This window comes from Bos taurus, chromosome 21 (genome assembly GCF_002263795.3).
Source record: "Bos taurus isolate L1 Dominette 01449 registration number 42190680 breed Hereford chromosome 21, ARS-UCD2.0, whole genome shotgun sequence".
Lineage (NCBI taxonomy): Eukaryota > Metazoa > Chordata > Mammalia > Artiodactyla > Bovidae > Bos > Bos taurus.
The window spans coordinates 19,134,861-19,156,382 of record NC_037348.1 but is presented as its reverse complement, the minus strand read 5'-3'; the positions used below and the strand labels follow the sequence as shown (position 1 = coordinate 19,156,382).

The following is a 21,522-nucleotide window of genomic DNA, read 5'->3' as shown; positions in this document are numbered from 1 at the left end:
GAAGGAAAAACCACATGAGCTTTGAAAATAGAGATAATTGTAGATCCTGAACTCTGCAATGATTTAGAATAAGGCGGGATGGGAGAGGTCTGTGCAAAGACGGATAAACTGGGGAATGAGAAGGGGCATCAAGATTGGGGCTGGGTGTCCTCAGGGTCATGGGGTTCTGACGATTGTTCTCTTGAGTCTCATATTTGCAGCTCTGGCCTTTCTTGAAAATAAAGTTACTTGCCCTTTCTAAGGATTAGAAAAAACAAGATATCTTATACAAGGACACCAAACGTGGGCCAGCTGACATGCATAGATGTGGACACTGTAGCCAGGCTGACTGCATCTCACAACCCTGTGGGGCCAGGAGAGGTTTAAGACGATGCAGAAAAAGTCAAATTCTGAGCCACAAGCAAACTTTGTCAGACAGGTCCCTTTCTCTGAATTCAGATGGAAATGTTATCAATGAAGGGGTGGGGGAACGTGTCTTGTTCACCAGTGCCTAGCCTTGCCTGGCAGAGACTAGGTTCCAGATCAGTATGTGTCGAATGATGGAGGGGTGGGGTTTACCTTTCAATGGAGTAAAAGCTGCGATGAGGCTAAAGCTCATTTTGTTTAGAGGATTTTCTCAGCTTTTTTGTTCTGGGCTGTAAAGCAACACCCAGAAGAGGGCGTGACATAGAGTAGGAATTTATTACAATTATCGTCCAAACTGGGATGCTTCTGAGAGCAGCGGGGGAACTAATGGGATGTGATTCCAGGACCACAGGTATAAAGTGGGACTGTCTGGGTACACCTTGCTGTGTGGTCACTTGTCGTCAGTACTTAGTGAATGAATTAATCTTGTATTCTTGCAGATATATAAGGAAAAGGGAATGTTTTGCAGGTTTGCCTTCTTTCAGCTAAATTGCATTCACTTATCCTTGAGTTCATTCAACAAATATTTACCAAGCACCTACCAGGTGTATACCAGGTATTCTGTTGTATCAAGTATACAAAGAGACAGGGAATAAGGATGCCTGCCGTCTAAAAGTGAGCCAGAGTGTTGATAGGCACATTATATGATGCTATGAAGTGAAAGTGAAAGTTGCTCAGTCGTGTCCAACTCTTTGCGACCCCATGGACTATACAGTCCATGGAATTCCCCAGGCCAGAATACTGGAGTGGGTAGCCTTCCCCTTCTCCAGGGCATCTTCCCAACCCAGGGATCAAACCTAGGTCTCCTGCATTGCAGGCGGATTCTTTACCAGCTGAGCCACCAGGGAAGCCCAAGAATACGGGAGTGGATAGTCTATCCCTTCTCCAGGGGATTTTCCTGACCCAGGAATTGAACTGAGGTCTCCTGCATTGCAGGCAGATTCTTTACCAACTGAGCTATGAGGGAAGCCCTGTGATGCTATGACATCTGGCTCTTCTAAGAATGTCTGATACACTTCTTATCACCCTCCATGACTCCCTAAAATGTCCCTCCTCTAACCAGCCTTCCTAACCACCATCTCCAGACAATGCATTCTCCATGCACATGTGGAGATAGTGGTTAGGAAGGCTCCTTAGAGGAGGGACATTTTAGGGAGTCATGGAGGGTGATGAGGCGTGTACCAGACATTCTGAGAGGAGCCAGACGTCAAGAAAGCCTGTCCAGGGCAGAGAGTTTATTCCAGATGCTGGGAATAGAATTGTGACAAGGACAGTGTGTCTCTGGCCTCACAGCCAGATCATCTACAAGTCCCCTCTAACGCCTATATCTCCATTCCTTGCCTGCAGATAGGCTTATCAGTGCCATTTTTCTAGATTCCATATACATGCATTAATATACAATGTTTGTTTTTATTTTTCTGACTTACTGCACTCTGTATAACAGACCTGTGGACACAATGGGGGAAGGAGAGGGTGGAAGGAACTGAGAAAGTAGCATTGACATATATTTGCTATTCACTGCTGCTGCTGCTGCTAAGTCGCTTCAGTCGTGTCCGACTCTGTGCGATCCCATAGACGGCAGCCCACCAGGCTCCACCGTCCCTGGGATTCTCCAGGCAAGAACACTGGAGTGGGTTGCCATTTCCTTCTCCAATGCATAAAAGTGAAAAGTGAAAGTGAAGTTGCTCAGTCGTGTCCGACTTTTTGCCACCCCATGGACTGCAGCCTACCAGGCTCCACCGCCCATGGGATTTTCCAGGCAAGAGTACTGGAGTGGGGTGCCATTACCATGTGTAAAATAGACAGCTAGTGGGAAGCTGGTGGGAGCTCAGCTCTGTGCTCTGTGGTGGTAACTGCATATATAGTTACAACTGATACACGCTGTATGCCAGAAACCAATGCAACGTTGTAAAGCAATTATCCTCCAATTAAAAAAAAAATAGAATATCGTCTGATCCATCAGGTCTGGGATGGGGGAATTACAGTGTGTGACGGGAGGCAGGAGGCTTGCTGGGGGTGACCCTGGCAGAGCACTCGGCAGGGAAAGAGACTTCCAGGTCCTCAGTTTGACTGTGAAGGGGTAGCTGAGCATCGCCCGCCCCTGCCCGCCTCCTGTCTGGTGATGTGGGGTAGGTTTTTCACCCTGCCCTCCTTCTTCTGCTATTGTCAGTGGGCAAACAGAGCAGCTACAAGACTGGACCGGGGCAGCCACTGCCGTGTGCAGAGGTGGGAGGCTCACAGGTCTCCCTGGGCTGCCTGGAAGTCTCTGGATCCAGGGGAAGAGCCTGGGTGGGAGGTGATGGGTAGACAGGAAGCCAGTGCAGGGGGAGGGGGTCCGGGTATTGCTTCGATAAGGCCCATCTGCTTCCCCATCCAGAGCTTTTGAATATAATATGAAAATGTTCCTCATTATTTTCCTTGGATGGGTTTGCTATCCTGATGATATTAATTATTCTTAAAGGTCAACAGCGCTCTTTCGAATCCCCTTCTGTTCTATCATGTAATCAGTTAATTAATTGGAAACCATTTAGCAGCGTCTGCTGAGCGCGTTGCCGGGTGCGCGTTTTCTTGTTTTGCTGCTTCTGTGGTGATGGTTCCCTCCACGTGCCTCTTTTCTTCCAAGAATTTGGGAAATTGAGCGTGGGCCGCACCCTGCATCCCCCCTCCCCTGGTGGACCCCCCACTTTGTTCACAGTTGTCATGTCATCAGCTTTTTTCCTCTTGAGTCTCTACGAGTAATAATAGCTCGTTTCCATTCAGTGCCTACGCCGGGCACTGTGTCCGTGTGTATTAGTTAATTCTCACTTTCTAATGTGGTAGAGATTTTGTTCCTGGGTTCCATCCCTGAATCGGGAAGATCCCCTGGAGTAGGGAATGGCTACCCACTCCAGTATTCATGGTGGTAAAGGGAGCCAACCAAGAATTATATAGCTAGAAAGTGGCTGAGCAAAGACAGAAACTTCTAGAAGCCTTCTAGCCTGTGTGCTAGGATGCTGGTGCTTCAGAGAATCTGGGAGAGGAGACTTGGGTCATCGCTGAAGAATCTTATTTAGACTTCTTAGTCACAAGTGTTGCTGGTTCGTAATGTGTGTGTTTAGTTGCTCAGTCGTGTCTGACTCTTTGTAACCCCTTGGACGTAGCTCGCCAGGCTCCTCTGTCCATGGGATTCTCCAGGCAAGAATACTGGAGTGGGTTGTCATTTCCTTCTCCAGGGGATCTTCCTGACTCAGGGATCAAACCCACATCTCCTGCATTGGCAGGCAGCTTCTTTACCACTGAGCCACCAGGGAAGTCTTAGTGGGTTGTTACAGTGTGTGATGGGCTATTATATGCACAATCTTTAACGAGCGCGAGCCCAGAGTGAGGACCACTGGGCATGTGAGCTCCTATCACTAATACCACCTGGAATAGATCAATGACCTCAGCCAGGCACTGAGTACCTGCTATGAGCCAAGAACTTGTTTTGGGGCACATGCACTAATTCATCTTGATTTTCCAGGCTGCTCTTTAAGCCTTCTGCTTTTGACTTCTGTGGTTTGGACGCACAGACTGAGACCCAGAGAGGTTCAGTAACTTTTTCAGGAAGAATCATCCAATTCGGGAGGGCCAGAGCCACCCAGCATCTAGCCGGATGGTCTGACTCCAGAGTCTGGGCTACTTACCAGTAAGCCAGCAGTTCTCACACTTAAGCCTGAGTCAGCGTCACCTGGAGTGCTTGATACCACAGGATGCTGGGTGAACCCCGTGAGTGCCCTCCTCAGCAGCCCTGGGGTGGGGGCCCTGGGAATGTGCATTTCAAAGTCCACACTGCTGCTGCTGCTGCTGGTCTGGGGACCACGCTTGGAAAGTCTCTGCCTGCCCGACAGGATTCGGCTTCACGGAGCGGTGCAGCCAGGACATGATGAGGGTCTCCATCACACGGGCTGACACGGGGCTCCCTGCAGTGGCATTTGCCCGTGCAAACTCCATCTTAAAGGTTAATCTGTTACCCAGTTCCTCAGATGTTCTTTGTGACTGACTCTCCTGGCCAGACTGGGCAGAGGAGAAGGCCCTGAGCACCAGTGGCATTTGTTTGTCCTCTGGGCTCTGCCAGACGCTGGGCAGGCAGCATCTTCAGCTCCTTATTTCTGCAGTCTGTGGTCCGGGATGGGGAGGGCCAGGGAGGGGGAGGGAATCTGAACTGCTCTGGTTCATAGAAGCCCACAGCCCGCAGGCCATTGTCAGCAAAGTCACTTCTGTTTTGCCCTGGCCACTCCAGAGAGTGGTCTCAGTTAGCCATTTGTCCCTAATCGATGACACTGTGCTCTAAGCTCCTAGAAAATCTCCAAGCTCCTCCAGAGGGCCACTCCTCAGGCAGCCAGGAGTGTGGCCTTTGGCATAGAGCCACAGGCACAATCGTTTCTCCCAGAGTGTGGCTCTGGCCCGCTGTTGCCATGCACCTGCCTGCCGCCTGCCTCTCCAGCACCACCCTCTCTGCCCTCACCCCGGTGGCCCTTCCACTCGCCGTGCTCCCCAGCCCCAGGGATCGCACTCGTTGGTTTGGAGGCTGTGGTTCTGTCCCCTTGTTCTTTCTGTGCTCCCTTTCCACAGGTCCGTTTCTTGGGTCTCCTTCACTGACTCTCACTTTTCCCTTCATCCTCCAGGGTCTCCAGATATGGAGTTCCAAAAGCCCTCCTTCCTGGAGGGAGTCCCCATGGGGGTTTCCCTAAAACAACCTCCAGGTGGTAAACCTGGGTCCCACGCTCAGAAATCGTGCTAAGGAGAGGGGCCAGGGGTGAGGGTAGGGAAAGCAGACAGATTCATCCTGCAAATCCAGGAGGCACTTTGATCCAATTTGTTCATTTCCATCAATTTCCAGTGTGGTGACAGCCCTTCTCCAGACTTCTCAGTGGCATCTCCCCATTGGCGATCCTCCACCAAATTGCAGGCGGGGATGGCTAAGTCCCCTTCCTAGCTATGAACAATGAGATTTGTTCCTAGGAGCCTTTATAGGAATTGCTTAGCTCCTGACAGAGTGTCTCTTTACATGCTTATTTTCTTATGTATGTTTGATCGTCCAACCTTTCCCGACAGTAGGATTTGACAGGTGCTCCCATGTGGCTCGGTGGTAAAGAATCCACCTGCCAGTGCAGGAGATGCAAGAAACGTGAGTTCAATCCTTGGGTTGGAAGGATCCCCTGGAAGAGGAAATGACAACCCATTCCAGTATTTTTGTCTGGGAAATCCCATGGACAGAGGATCCTGGCGGGCTAATGTCCATGGGGTCGCAGAGTCAGACACGACTGAGTGACTGAGCATACGTGTAAAGTAAACTCACTGGGAAAGCAAAACTTCACTAGATCAGTGGTTCTTGAAGTAAACTTCCCAAACCAACAATATCAGCATCCCTTGGGAGCTGCCTGGAAATGCAAATTCTTGGCCTGAGTCAGAATCTCTGGAGGGAGGTGGAGCCCGGCTGTCTGGTTTACAAGCCTCCGGGTGATGCTGATACTGAGTTGGAAAACCTCTCTGCAGATGCTTGCCTCAAATCCACACCTGGCCTGTGTTTCTTCAAGTGCTCATCTTGAAGGAGGGTTGGGATGCCATGTCAGCCTAATCCAATTTCTGTTTAAAAAGGCCCAAAGCAACTTTTTGCTCACAAGTGTAAGAGAACCATGTGTTGTTCAGTCACTAAATCATGTCTGACTCTGTGATCCCAGGGACTGCAGCACACCAGGCTTCCCTGCCCCTCACTGCCTCCCAGAGTTTGCTCAAACTCATGTCCAGTGAGTCAATGATGCTATCCAATCATCGAATCCTCTGTCACCCCCTTCTCCTACCCTCAGTCTTTCCCAATATCAGGGTCTTTTCCACTGAGTCAGCTCTTTGTATCAGGTGTCATAAGTATTGGAGCTTCCGCTTCAGCATCAGTCCTTCCAGTGAATATTCAGGTTTGATTTCCTTTAGGATTGACTGGTTTGATCTCCTTGCAGTTCAAGGGACTCTCATAAATTTCCCTTAAATCCCAAGAGTAGATCTCAGAATGAAGATAGGTGACTGGCCTGGCTACCAGGTAATTAGCAGGAAAGTGCTTTCTGCATCTTGAAGAGCAGCATGGCCTTCCTGCCCCTGCCTGTCTCCCTCCCCACCTGCCTCCCTTGGTCTCAGGTTTCCCTGGTCCTGACAGCATCTCATGTAGATGCCCAGGCAGAGCCTGCACCAGGTTCACCTCTGGCTCCCTCCTCCCTCAACAGTCCCTGCTTCACTCTTATTCTCTACACTAGTCATCCCTCAGTATCATCTAGGGGGATTGGTTCCCAGACTCTGGCCATATTCCAGACTCCGAGGATGCTCAGCTCCTTTATGTGAAACAGCATAGCACCACCTGCCCTCGCTATGTGCAAGTTCTTCATCCACTGATTCAACCAGCCGTGAATTCCATCCATGGTTGGTTGAATTAGTGGATGTGGGACCCGAGGATGCAGAGGGCAGACTGTATCGCTGTTTCCAGGTTTTCTCACAGATGCTCTCTGCATCTTTGCTTTTCTCCCGCCACGACAGCTCCGGAGTAAAGAGTAGGTGTGATGCTTTGGCCCCCATCACCACATCATCCTCCATGGACTGGAGCCTCTCTTGGGGTGGTGGTGCTCCCCAGCCAGGCCAGCCTGCTCTGCCCCTGAGCGGGCCACTGCTGGAAACGCCTGCATCTGCCAGGCTGTGGCCGCCGGGCTGTGCCTGCCCAGGGCTCCAGTGACTGCTCACGTACTTCAAGGCAATTAGCTTTTTGTTAATTTGTCTGAAAAGAAACTCCCAGGGACTAAATCCCCCAGAATAGTCTCGGTGACACTCGAGGTCTGGTATGAAGCAGCGAAGTGAAGGAGCAAAGCTGACTTTCAGGCCTTTTTTGGGGTTGTTGTTGTTTCATCACTAAGTCACGTCCAACTCTGTGACCTATGGACTGTAGCCCACCGGCTCCTCTGTGCATGGGATTCCGCAGGCCAGAATACTGGAGTGGGTTGCCGTTTCCTCCTCTAGGGGATCTTCCTGACACAAGGATCAAACCTGGGTCTCCTGCACTGCAGACAGATTCTTTACTGTCTGAGCCACCAGGGACCACATACTAAATATTTTAGACTTTGAGGGCCTTTCGGTCTCTGTCACAGCGGCTCAACCCTGGTGCTGTAGTGCAGAAGGGACCTGTGTTTGTTTTCTTTTGCTGGTGTAACAAGTTGCTGTGGACTTGGCTTAAAGACAAAGTGATTTTCTTACACTCTGTGGGTTACAGGTCCCACACGGGTCTCCCTGGGCTAAACTCAAGGTGTTGACAAGGCCGGGTTCCCTTCTGGGGCCTCTAAGGGTGAATCCATTTCACTGCGTCTTCCAGCTGCTCGAGGTCATGTGCATGTCTTGGCTTTTGACCCCCTCCCCCCATTACATCTCTCTGTGCTTTCTTCTGTGTTGCAGCCCTCTTGACCTCTCTGCCTCCCTCTTCCACCTTTAAGGACCTCTGTGGTTACTCTGGGGCCACAGGATAATTAAAGGTAATTTCCTCATCTCAATTCATACCGTCAATCACATCTGCAAAGTCTTTTTTGCCCTAGAAGCTGATGTATTCACAGATCCCGTGGTTGAGGCCGTGGACATCTTGGAAGATATTTATCCCACCTGGACCGTAGACATAGTACATGCATGCTTACTCCCTCAGTTATGTCCAGCTTTTTGCACGCCCGTGGATTGTAGCCCACCAGTCCTATGGGATTCTCCAGGCAAGAATACTGGAGTGGTTAGTCATTCTCTTCTCCAGGGGATCTTCCCGACCCAGGAATGGAACCTGGTCTCCTGCATTGCAGGTGGGTTCTTTACCATTTGAGCCACCAGAGAGAAGCTACAATGTGCAAATAAATGGACATGGCTGTCTTATAATAAAACTTTATTTACAAAAGCAGAGTGCTGGCCCACAGGCCATAGCTTGCTGACTTTAGCATTCAATGATTAATGAATCTGCATCCAATTCTAACGTGACTTTCCCCGCCATCAAGCAATTCTGGGTCACCAGCTGAGGGTCTCACAATTCAACTCAGTTCTGACCTTATTTACCTTGAAATAGCATCAGACTACATAGATTAAGGGTTCAGTCCCACCAGACCACCCTCCACTACAGATGGTAATCGCAAGTCCAGGTTGTCACCTGGGTTTCTGAGCAACTGGCTAGAAATCAGAGGTTTGATGACCTATTCCTTGTTGCTGCTGGTACTGCTAAGTTGCTTCAGTTGTGTCCGACTCTGTGCGACCCCAGAGATGACAGCCCACCAGGCTCTGCCGTCCCTGGGATTCTCCAGGCAAGAACACTGGAGTGGGTTGCCATTTCCTTCTCCAATGCATGAAAGTGAAAAGTGAAAGGGAAGTCGCTCAGTCGTGTCCGACTCTTAGCGACCCCATGGACTACAGCCCACCAGACTTCTCCATCCATGGAATTTTCCAGGCAAGAGTACTAGAGTGGGGTGCCATTGATCAATTTGCTAGTGCGGCTCACAGAACTCAAGAAACTCTTTTACTTTCTAGATCAGTGGTGTATTGCAAAGGACATTAAAGGATACAAGCCAACAGCCAGATGGGGACTTCGCTGGTGGTCTAGTGGCTACGACTTCATGCTTCCAGTGCAAGGGACCTGGGTTCAATCCTTGGTCAGGGAACTAGAGCCCATATACTATAGCTAAGTTCACATGCCTCAACTAATGATCCTGCCTGCCACAACTAAGATCTGGTGCAGCCAAATAAATAACTATATAAAAAAAAAAAATCAACAGCTGGATAAAGAGATATGAAGAACAAAGTCCTAAACAAGGGAACCTCTGTCCCCATGGAGTTTGCAGCTTGACATGGTGACACACAGAAGTATTCTGGTTTCCCAACCCCAAATCCTATCCTCCTGGGGTTTCATGGGGGCCTCATTACATCGCTGGCCATTGGTGATAGATTTCCTCTCCCCTCACTGGAGATCAGTGGTGGGGCTAAAAGTTCCAACCCTCTACTCATAGTTGATTCTCCTGACAACCAGATGCACGTCTTTAGGGGATTTCTAAAGTCACTTTACTCTCTGAAGCAATTTTAGGAACTGAAGACAGGAGACTGAGTCTTATAACAAAAGATGCTCCTGTTTATCTGTCCTTAAGGAAATAACAAGGGTTCCGGGAGCTCTGTGTCAGGAACTGTGGATAAGGACCAAACATACACTTCTTATTATGACCATCATTTCTCGAATCAGCAGTCCCTAGTCTTTTTGGCACCAGAGACGGGTTTCATGGAAGACAGTTTTTCCCACAGACCGGAGGTTGAGGGGGATGGTTTCAGGATGATTCAAGCCCATTACACTTATCGTACACTTTGTTTCTATTGTTATTGCTTCAACTCTGCCTCAGATCATTAGGTATTAGATCCCGGAGTTCGGGGACCCCAGCTCTCAGTATATTTTGTGCAGTGACTATTTTTGCCTGACATTTCATGAAGAAGGTTCTGGGATCCAGTAAGTTTGAGAGGGGCTTCCCAGGTGGCTCAGTGGTAGAGAATCCACTTGCCAGTTCAGGACACCTAGGTTCAATGCCTGGGTCAGGAAGATCCCCTGGAGAAGGAAATGGCAACCCACTCCAGTATTCTTGCCTGAGAATCCCATGGACAGAGGAGCCTGGTGGGCCACAGTCCATGGGGTCACCAAGAGTTAGACACGATGCAGCAACCAAACAAGAACAACAACAAATTTGAGAGACTCGATGGGTCAGATCCTTCACTCGGTAAAAGTTCTGAGAAGTTCTGCAGTAAATAAGCCTGCTTAATTTCATTTAGTGCCACTTTTTTCAAGCAGCATGAGATTTTTGGCCTTGTAATACCCATTAGCACACAGAAGACCTCGGCTTCCCAGGAACGTTCTCTGGGAAACCCAGGGTTTAGCTCAGCCCCAGGCCTTGTGGACAAGCTGCCTCCAGTCTCCTGATCTCAGGTCAAGACACCAGTCACGTCACTTGAGATTTGATTAGAGAAAGCATTTTGGCTTCATTAAAGTTCATTAAATGAGCCATCCAGTGTAATTTAGCTGAATAAAAATGGCTCAAATGGCTTTAACCCACACCCCCCTTTTACAGCAATTTAATTGAGGGAAAAGCAAATATATCAACGATGTAGAAAAACACTCCTTGGCCTTCAAGAGGAACACTGGGTGGCAGCATCTGCTTCCTTGTCTCAGGGGCTGGATTTTAGGGGGTCGGCTCAGGGGGGGCCCTTCAGGGGTCGGCAGCAGCCCTAGTGATGAGATGACCGGGAGCTTCCTTCCTTCAAGGAGGCTGAGGGCAGCCACCCTCACTTCGCCCCATGGTGGGCAGCAGGCATCTCTGGTGTGGGACTGGTGTGTGCAGAGTCCACGTTCAAGATCATGAAGTATAAGCTCCCTGGTTCTGGGAGAAGCTCGCTGGTTCTGCCAGTCTCTTCTTTCTCTGTGGTTTGTTCCTTTTAAAGCAAACTCTCTGTAGGGCTAGTGCTGCATCAAGGAATTCTTCTTTCTTGGACTTTTCCTCCACATCCGTCAGCAATTTCAAACGAATCTTGGTGTGGCTTAGCAGCGGGGGGAGTTGACTGTCTTCAAGAAGACCAAAGAGATAGTTCTTTCATGGGAAAAATTCGAAAGGCAGAGACAAATTGCTGAGGGGGTGTGGGGTCTTCAGAAGGAAGAACGGCCTCTTTTATATGCTGCATTCGTGGATGGAAGAAGTCAGAATTACATCATGATGACGTCACCAAGCCACAGCCCCCGAGAGCTTGTGAGAGTGAAGGGGGTGGCCTTTTGTTGTTCTCTGGGTGGCCACGCCTGATGCTTGGAGCTCGTTGTTCAGTCACTCAGTCCTGTCCGACTCTTCGTGACCCCGTAGACTGCAGCACGCCTGGCTTCTCTGTCCTTCACTACCTCCCAGAGTTTGCTCAAACTCATGTCCACTAAGTCGATGATGCCATCCAACTGTCTCATCCTCTGTCACCCTCTTCTCCTCCTGCCCTCAAACTTTCCTAGCATCAGGGTCTTTTCCAATGAGTTGGCTCTTTGCATCAGGTGGCCAAAGTCTTGGAGCTTCGTACGGTTCTTAGAATAATGCTTTCTGTAAGCAGTAGGGTGAATCCTCTAGGAAAAGTCAGTGACTATGGCATTCACAATTGGGATGCCAGCTGGGCACACTCCTGGGTCTCTGTGCTCTCTTGTAACCATCTTTTGCAAGAGAAGACTAGCATATGCCCAGGGCAGGAGCTGACCAAGCGGACAGGCTCCAGATTGCATCTTCGTGGCTGGACCCTGATTGGGAAGCTGGTTTCCTGGGGTGATGAAACATAGGTACAGAGAGGGAGGGACTGAAAATCAAGACTTGGATGCTTTCAAGATCACAGTTGGGCAGCCGACTCTGCTGTCAGGACCTTGGGGGCAAAAGAGGGGCGAGGATAGGTGTGCTTGTCTGCTAGGGCTGCCATAAATGCTGCAGACAGGGTGGCCTTAACAGCAGAAATGATGACTTCTTCACAGTTCTGGAGGCTGGGAGTCCAAGATTAAGGTGTCAGTAGGGTTCCTCTCTTCTGAGGCCTCTTGCCTCAGCTTGTAGACACTGACTTTTCCTCCTGGTGTCTTTTTGTCATCTGCCTCCATGCATGTCTGTGTCCTAATCTCTTCTTATAAGGACACCAACCATATTGGATTAGGGTTCATGGCCTCCTTTAGCCTTAATAATTTTTTGTTTTCAAAGATGAAAAAACAATATTTACTTTAATATCTATTGCCATACATTACATTCCCAAATTTCAAAAAAATAAGGTTGTAGGCAGATGAAATTATGAGAAACCTAGCAAAGTGCAACAATAACATCATATTCAGTGATGAAACACTGGATGTTTTTCTTCTAGGTTTAGTAACAAGGAAAATAAGCTGTCTTACTTATACTCAACATCACACTGAAAATCCTAGCTAGTACAATAAGTCAAGAAAAAGGAAAATCAATTGGGTTGGGGGAGGAGCAGCCAGGGTTTAACACAGATTGTGAAAAATGTATCCAATTGGATATGTTCAATGCTTCTGAGGGCTTGGTAGCATAGGGATAGCTAGGCAGCTGTGGCCAACAGTCCGTTCCACACTTGAGTCCTAAGACCCAGGCTGCCCCGGGCCAGCCTCTGCTGGTAGGACAGGAGGCACTTCCGAAGTCAGCCGCAGCCTTAATCTGGAAAGTCCACGGAGACTTCCATCTTCAGCATCGCTTCGTGGGTGGGAATTAGCATCTCCTTCTCAACCTTTTTAGCAAACTGGAGGGTCAGCCCCCAGTTGTCTCAGTGTTTGGGGAACAGAAGTATTCACCTGGTTGGCTTCTTTTGATTGCAGAGTCCATCTTTTTTATTTGTTTTTTTAATTGGAGGAACATTGCTTTACCAGTCTGTGTTAGTTTCTGACGTACAACATGAATCAGCCACATGTGTGCTAAGCTACTTCAGTTGTGTTTGACTCTTTGCAGTCCTATGGACTGTAGCCCACAAGGCTCCTCTGTCCATGGGATTCTCTAAGCAAGGATACTGGAATGGGTTGCCATGCCCTCCTTTAGGGGATCTTCCTGACTCAGGGATAGAACCCTCATCTCTTAAGTCTCCTGTATGGGCAGGAGGATTCTTTACCACTAGCGCCACTTGTGAATCAGCCATGAGTTTACAGATATCACCTCCCTCTTGAACCTCCCTCCCACCTTCATCCCACCTCTCCAGGTCATCACAGAGCACTGGGCTGAGCTCCCTGTTATACAGCAGCTTCCTACTAGCTGTCTGTTTTACATATGGTAGTGTATATATGTGGAGAAGGCAATGGCACCCCACTCCAGTACTCTTGCCTGGAAAATCCCATGGATGGAGGAGCCTGGTGGGTTGCAGTCCATGGGGTTGCTAAGAGTCGGATACGACTGAGGGACTTCACTTTCACTTTTCACTTTCATGCATTGGAGAAGGAAATGGCAGCCCACTCCAGTGTTCTTGCCTTGAGAATCCCAGGGATGGGGGAGCCTGGTGGGCTGCCGTCTCTGGGGTCACACAGAGTCGGACATGACTGAAGGGACTTAGCAGTAGCAGTGTATATATGGGGCTTCCCAGGTGGCGCTAATGGTAAAGAACCTGCCTGCCAATGCAGGACACTTGGGTTTGATCCCTGGGTCAGGAGGATCCCCTGGAGAAGGAAATGGCAACCCATTCCAGTATTCTTGCCTGGAGAATTCCATGGACAGAGGAGCCTGGCAGACTGTAGTCCATGGGGTCGCAAAAGAGTTGGGCATGACCGAAGCACTGAGCACAGCAAGATCAGTCCAGTTCAGTCTAATCGCTCAGTCATGTCCCTTTGTGCCCGCAGTGTGCATATTGTCAATCCCAGTCTCCCAATTAGCCCCCCTCGCCTTCCCTTGCTTGTCCTTCTCTACATTTCAGGGTCCGTGTTGAGTGCTTTTGTTGGATGGTAGGGTTCCCAGGGTAGAGGGTGACATCCTCCCAAATCTTGGGGCTCCATCCTGCTGCAGTTGGGCTCCCCTTTAGGAGGGTCATGGAACTACTTTCCATCCTAAGGTTCCCTCTGTTCACCACGGGGCTAATGCTGGAGGGGCGACCTCAGCCTGTCTCCCGCTCAGGGTCAGATTTGGCCATCTGGCGCCTTGTTTCCAGAGCACCCAGGAGCTGCATCACCGCCGTTCGTTACTCTGGGCCCCAGAGTCTGGGCTGTGAGAGGAGCAATAGTGCAGGACAAAATTAATGGCTTTGTTTGGTAGTCTCAGATGAGGCATACGGGGCAAGGTCATGGGGCTTGATTTTGGGAAAGGGTTTGATGCATCATCTCGTAAAATCTTGCTCACCAAATTAATTCCAGCGGTCAGGTGACTTGGAAACTGGCCACGGACTCGAGCAAAAGTCAGAGACGGGTGATAATGGCTCTGTGGGGGAGGAGGCTCGGGGCTGCTATGCAGCTCAGAGGCAGGATGGTTCTTAATTAAACCTTTGTCTGATGAGTGGGGTAACTGGCCCATCAATAACTGATGACAGGTGAATACAGGCGAGGCATCAGCTACAAGGAAAAGCAGGGGCAGTGGGCGGTAAGCGGGTGGTAAGTCAGTTAAAACTCTTTACCTCATCTTTCCGATCTGCCCAGCACCTTGAGCGCTTGTAGATGCCTCCGAGGGCAGGATGGCCGGAGGCGTGCCCTGCTTGCCTTGTTGGGGGTGAATATGCTTGCCTTTACTGTGCTCTGTGTGTGCGTTTGCCTCTGGGCTGGATGCTTCTGTTGTGCGTCTCTGGCAGGCCGCGGTGTGCGGTTGTCCAGCTTGTGTATACGCTCTCCTCCCTGGACTTGGGCAGCACAGCGTTGCTCTCTCTGGGGACAGGCACTGTGCTGTGTGTATGTGGAGCTGGGCATTTACATGTCTGTGTGTTGGTTGCAAATGTTCCTAGGTATGTCGTTTTGTTGCCTGTTGCTGGAGTCTTTACGTTAAGACTGCTCAGAGCTGTTCAACTTTGATTGGCAGCCTCTGAGCCTCAGTTTCCTTATCTATTGCATGGAGATCATAGCAATACCCACCTTGTACAGTTGCTGTAAATATTAAATGAAATCGAGAAAGCAAAAGTGGGTAAATGAATTGTTATCATTGTTATTTTGTTGCTAAGTTGTGTCTAATTCTTCTGCAACCCCGTGGACTATAGCCTGCCAGGCTCCTCTGTCCATGGGGTTTTCCAGGCAAGAATACTGGAGTGGGTTGGCATTTCCTTCTCTGGGATCTTCCCAACGTGGGGATAAAACCCAGTCTCCTGCATTGGCAGGCGGGTTCTTTACCACTGAGCCAGTGGGGAAGCCCCAAGTAGCGGAGTAGCTGGTACTGAGTAAACCCTTAGTGAATGCAGATTTTGGTCTTGGAGATGATGTGGGGAGGCAGGAGGAGGTGAGAGAAGAAGAGGATCTGGACCCCCGAAGGTGAAGGTGGTTTGTGGACCATGGAGGAGGAGGAAGGGAAGAGGGCAGTCATGGACAAAGCCCTTGAGTCCTGCCATGGCCGCTCCATCTGGCCAAAGAACTGAAGGAATGCAAGGGGCTCTTTCTCCCCCAGTTGGGGCTTGGTGGGTGGGGGAGGCCTGGGGTGGGGAGCTACAGAGGGGACACCCCTGGGAGAGTGGGATCCCCCCTCCCCTGTATCCGGTCTCCCCTGCCCCTCCCCCTCAAGTTGTAATAAGGAGATAATGCAATTTCTTATTCTTTATTTGCCCAGAATGCCTGTTATTTTCTTTCTTTCAGAATCCAATTTTCTCTTGACATTTCTGCCTAATGTAGCAAAACTTGACCTTTGTGAAAGGACATTGCTGGCAGCCTGCTCCCTGCCTCGGGCCCCCCAAGAACTCCGGGCTGCTCTTCCCTCAGAGACGGGCGAGGGTCCCCACTTTACCTGGACCGCTCCTGGGTCCGCGCCTCCTCCTTCCTGTGGGGGCAGGGGCAGGGCATGTTTCCCAGGGCGTGGTGAACCTGGGGTTCCCGGCTGCTGCCTCTTATGGCAGCCACTGCTCAGCTTTAGAACCAGGAACTCTGTTCCAGGCTGTACTGGAGTCGGGCAGAGAGCTCAAGGCCCCAGGGCCTTTTCTAACTTCTGCTGCCTCTGGTGCTGTTATGTGTAAACCAGCAACAAGGTTCTGATGCATAAACTCACCTTTATGGAAACATCAGAGCAGCTGATGGTAATGGAGATACCTAGGGTGGTACCCAATCCTGTTATTCTTGACCCCAAGCTTCAGCTCAGGTCCACTCCCGGGTGTAAGGTCACGACTCTAACGGGCGTACATGTCTGATCGCCTGCTTCTCCCTTCTGAGCAGGAGATGCTCTGCTGGGAGCTGGGCGCCTGGGTGTCCTCATGGTCGTCATGCAGTTCTTCTAGCCACCTTCCCTTCCAATTCAGTGGGGGAATGAGGCGGTTTGTAGGAAAAAGATATGCCGTTGTTAGGGGTTTTGTGAAGCTGAGCATGCAGATGGGTTAAGGTTTATGGGCTTTTTTTTTTTTAAATTGTGGTACTGTATTGGGGCACTATTACAACAGCTAAGGCATGGAAGCAACCTAAGTATTCAATGGCAGATGAATGGATAAAGATGTGCTACATGATGGAGTATTACTCAGTCATTAAAAGGAGGTTTATAGGCTTTTGGTTTATAGGCTATAGGGTTAGGCTGTGTTGGCATTCACACCAGCATTCCACAGCCCTGCAGAGAGGAAGTTAGTGACAGCGAGGGGATATGAGGGGCCCTTCTAAAGAGGGCCAAGGAGAGAGTGCTGGGAGTTGGGGAGAGAGTGTGACAGTAAGTTTGGGGTACACCTCCTTGGAGACCTTCCCTTTGTCCCCAGTCCCTTACACCCCAAGAATGGGGTCTTCCTCCCCCACACAGTCATGGGCTGCCCCCAAATAGTGCTAGTTGCTCAGTCATGTCTGACTCTTTGTGACCCCATGGATTGTAGCCCACCAGTCTCCTCTGCCTTCTCCAGGCAAGAATACTGGAGTGGGTTGCCATTTCCTTCTCTGGGGGATATTCCTGAGCCAGGGATCCAACCCAGGTCTCCTGCATTGCAGGCAGATTCTTTACTGTCTGAGCCACCAGGGAAGCCCATGTCACCAAGATAGAGCTGCCTCAAATGCAAAGGGGAAGCCCTGTCCTGCAGCTTGTCCTTGGCTTTGAACATCTGCTCCTCCGATGAGCCATGATTACCCTCTGTGACCTCACCCAGGATGAGCTTCTCCAATGGGCTCCAGGCCCACACATCCAGCAGGCTGTCTTATGTCTCTCTGTGGACATCAAACAGGCATCTCAAGCTTAGTGTCTGCAAGGGGGAAGGTCTTGATCTCCATGCCACTCTCCAGTGGGGACCCTTCTGCAGCCTTGGGCTCATTAAATGACAGCACCACTCTCCTGGGCATTCAAGTCTCCCTCTGTGGCCTGATCCAACCCCACAGGAATTCTGGCAGCTCTCCCTCACCACCTAGCTTGAATTCATCAGCTTAATCATCTCTGTGCTCTCTTCTTGCCTGGAATATGGCAGCATCTCCTAATTGCTTTGATGGCTTCCAGTCTTGGGTTCCTGTTTTTAAAGATGCTGGTTAGGTTACGCCACGTCCCTACTTAACACCGTTCGGAGCTCTCCCATTGTTCCTTAAAGTAAAATCCAGATGCCTTACTTTGGCCCAAAAGGTGGGTGTGGCATGGCCCCTTCTGGGTGCTTACTCTACGTTTAGTTTTAAAATCTTTTGACCAAATGGCATGGGGATCTTAGTTCCCTGACCAGGGATCAAACCAGCAACCCCTGCCTTGGAAGTGCAGCGTTTTAACCACTGGACTGCCGGGGAAGTCTCCTCCTATTTATCCTAGACCACACTTCCCCTACTTGCTTTCTCACTGGCCTCCTTTCTGGCTCCCTTATCCCTCTCAGGGCTTCACACCTGATGCTCCCACTGCCTGGAACACACCTTCCCTGGCCCTCAGCTTAGCTTCACTCCTCTTGTCTCAGCTCCAGTGTCCCCTCTCAGAGGGCATTTATGGAAGCCTTTGACTTGTGGAATGTTCAGAATGCTTGTTTATGGCGATTATTTCATAGATATATATTATCTTAAACTCATCAATACATATACATTAAATATGGACAAAATTTTTTGGAAAGTCAACTATACCTTAATAGTAAAATAAAAAAGGAGGGATGAATTAGAAGTTTTAGGCTAGCAGATACAAGCTGCTGTATATAAAATGGATAAGCAGTAAGGCCTTACACACTTCTAACATAGCCCCGACTCTCTGCCCCGTTAGTTTCTTGCCCGACTTTGCTTAGACCCTTTATTCTACTCATCACAAACTGCAATTCTCTTGCTTATTCATTTGTAACTTGAACATATGTTCCCAAGAGACCTTATCTACTGTCCACCCCCTCGTTCCTTAGTGGAGCCTATATTTGGCTGTGAACAAATATGTGGTATAGAAGTCCTCTAAATATAGGTGCACTTGTAAGTCTATGCATATGTGTATGAACAGGAGCCTGTGCTTGCCTTTGTTACCGACGTGTTTGATAGACATAAATATGCACGTGCTTGTGTGTGTGGATAGGTATTTACCTAAGTGCAGTCTTTACTGCTCTCCTTTCTCATCACTAGATGAATCCCCACAGTTCCTGGGGTGCCACTTGGACTCCAACGTCTCCAGCTGCTGCCTTGAAGGACTGTTATCACATCGAAAGTTGTTTGTTGAGCCTGGCAAAGTAATAACCGTGGGTGTGTTTCTTCTTTTATTCAGAAGACTAATGACTGCTCCTTTCCCTGTACATCCTAATGAGAACAATTAAATAGCCATTACGAGGAGAACAGAAGTGTGAACAAAAAGGCTGATGTCTTGATCATCGATGGGCAGGGTAGCTGAGGGAGGGACTGGCTTGAAGGAATTATAGGTGTGGAGTTTTTTTTTGACTTGTGTGAATGTTAAGAATGTTTGTTGGTAACAGGGCACAATAGCCTCACTTATGAAGGGTGAAGAAGTCCCAGGTATCTACAGTACAGGGTGGGGCATATACAATATACAATAACAATACAGTATTGTACACTTACAATTTTGGGAAAAGGGTACATGTTCTATTAAATATTATTATAAAAAAAGGAGGGAAGAAACTTTTAGAGGCGCCAGTTAAGTTTATGGCACTGTTTATGGTGATCATTTATTTATATATATTATTTTAAACTCATTAAGACATATAAATATGTACAGATCTTTTGGTAAGTCAACTATGCCTCAGTAATGAAAAATGGGAGGTGGGATAAATTAAGAGTTTGGGATTAGCAGATACAAACTACTGTATGTAAAATGGATAAGCAATAGGTCCTACTGTGTAGCACAGGGAATTATATTCAGTTACCTATATAAACCATAATGGAAAATACTGTGAAAAATAATGTACTTTTGTGTAACAATCACTTCACTGTACAGCAGAAATTAACTCAACATTGTAAATCAACTGTACTTCATTTGAAAAAAATACTTGCTGGTTTGTACACGCTCTACCCTGAGGGTTCCCTGTCCTCCTGAAAGAGGGTGGGCTTAAAAAGGTGAAATTTTATTGTGGTGAGAGGACAGCAGAGAATGACCAAGAAAATTTTATTAATTTATTTATTCCATTCGATTTGTAAAGTCTTTTCTTTAAAAGATCTCAGCATCCTCTCAAGACATGATCTTTAGCCTTGACTACTACAGATGTGCTGTTAGCCAAATGGAACGAAGGAGAAGCACAGCTGAGCCAGGCTCCCATGAAATGACCATGCTTACTACACAGAGCAAGACTTATTCCAGATTGTCCTTTAATTTTCTTTATTTGTCCGTCTTACAGAAACCTGTCAAGTAACCGGCTCACCACACTCTCATGGCAGCTCTTCCAGACGCTGAGTCTTCGGGAATTGTAAGTTCAGTTTTGAAAACTGTCCAAATTGGTGGAGTGGTGGTTAGAGGTCGGGTGAAGCCACTGGAGGCTGGGCATACAACTGAAGGGGTTTTTGGGGTGGATGACATGGGTGTACCATGTTCAGTGAGAGGGAGTCACCTCATCCCTTGATTTCTGATACTCTTTCTGGGCATAGTACATTTCAGAAAATGGGAATTTCATCTCTTAGCAGGATGTAGTTTTGTGACTTGTTAGTAATTAGTTAATAACAGTATTGAATTTATAATAATAAAGAGAGTTAGTTTATAATAAATAACATTTGTAATATGTAAGTAGATTATTAGGTGTGCTTTCATTTACATGACCTCTGACTTATCATCACTAGTGTCAATCAAGGTAGGTATTATTATGCTTCCCATAAGAATGGTATCTCCACCCTTTAAGGTGAGGGTTTTTTAGCTCCAGAAAGGCATGTGAGACACAGCCAAGATCACCTTGCTAGGGACTGGCAGAACCAGGACTTGAACATAAGCCTTTAGTTTCAGATTGCATGGCTTTTCCACTTCTCATGATCTTCTGTCAGCCTATTTGGCTTGAGTATGGGCATCTTGAAGGGACAAAGCCCATATATTTATTCAATCTGCCTGTGGACCTAAGCTTAGCCTTGATGCATTCTGAGCCTGATCAGTGTGCTCCTACCCCAGCTAGCCATTTTCCACAAACACATATTGGATGGATGAGTGAAAAACCTGGGACCACTGCTGGAAAAAATAACTCATGTTGTCGTGTGAGTCATCAGGGTCAGCTCAGTGCACGAAGGACGGCATATTATGTTGAGAGAACAAATCAAGGAATAAACTGCAAAGGAATTGAGACATGGATGGAATTAGGGACTCAGTGTTCCAGAGACACTGCTCACGTGTCTTCTCTTTTACTTGGTGACTCCGGTCCAAATTCACTGAATGCAGATTGCTTTCCTATCCTTTACCAAGAGGCAATGAATGACCTTGGATCCCTGCCCAAGCTGTTGGCCTTTCAACTTTTTCTCCTTCCAACTGGTTAAGACCTGAGTTCAAGGAAGAGTCATAACCTTTTCTGACCCAGTTTGTCAGGAGGAAGAATATGTACATTGCCATGACAGTCCTGTATGTACCCTACTCATCCTCATGGAGTAGGTGCCTACATGATGCTGAAAGAGGCCATTCCAGGGATGGGAAGGGCAGAGAGGGTCTCTTTGACAGTGTTGGAGGGTTTAGGATCAAACCGCTTTCCTACCTTAGGACTTTGCCCTTCCCACTAGCCTTCTCCTCTGCCACAAGCACAATAGCTGTAGTGATCAGAGTTCATATATGGCTACCATATATCAGGTCATATATGGCTACCATCAGATGTACATCAATAAAAACTTCTGATCTTGAAAAAAGGTAAATATATACTCATGTGCATTCATGCTAAGTTGATTCAGTTGTGTCTGACTCTTTGCTACCCTATGGACTGTAGCCCGCCAGGCTCCTCTGTCCATGGGATTCTCCAGGTGGGAAAAATGGGGTGGGTTGCTATACCCTCCTTCAGGGGATCTTCCCAATCCAGGGATTGAACCGGCGTCTCCTGTGTCTTCTGCATTGGTAGGTTCTTTACCACTAGCGCCACCTGGGAAGCCCA

General features: G+C 48.5%; 1 protein-coding gene across 14 annotated transcripts in view; it reads left to right on the top strand.

Annotated features, from left to right (window-relative positions):
- The window catches only part of NTRK3 (neurotrophic receptor tyrosine kinase 3), a 439,365-nt gene that overhangs the window by 103,845 nt on the left and 313,998 nt on the right, over window positions 1–21,522 (top strand). For 13 of the 14 annotated variants that reach the window (XM_059879136.1, XM_059879141.1, XM_059879137.1 and 10 more), the window contains 1 exon segment: window positions 19,810–19,878. In XM_059879136.1, the coding sequence (XP_059735119.1) occupies window positions 19,810–19,878 (69 nt within the window). 14 annotated transcript variants of the gene reach the window in all.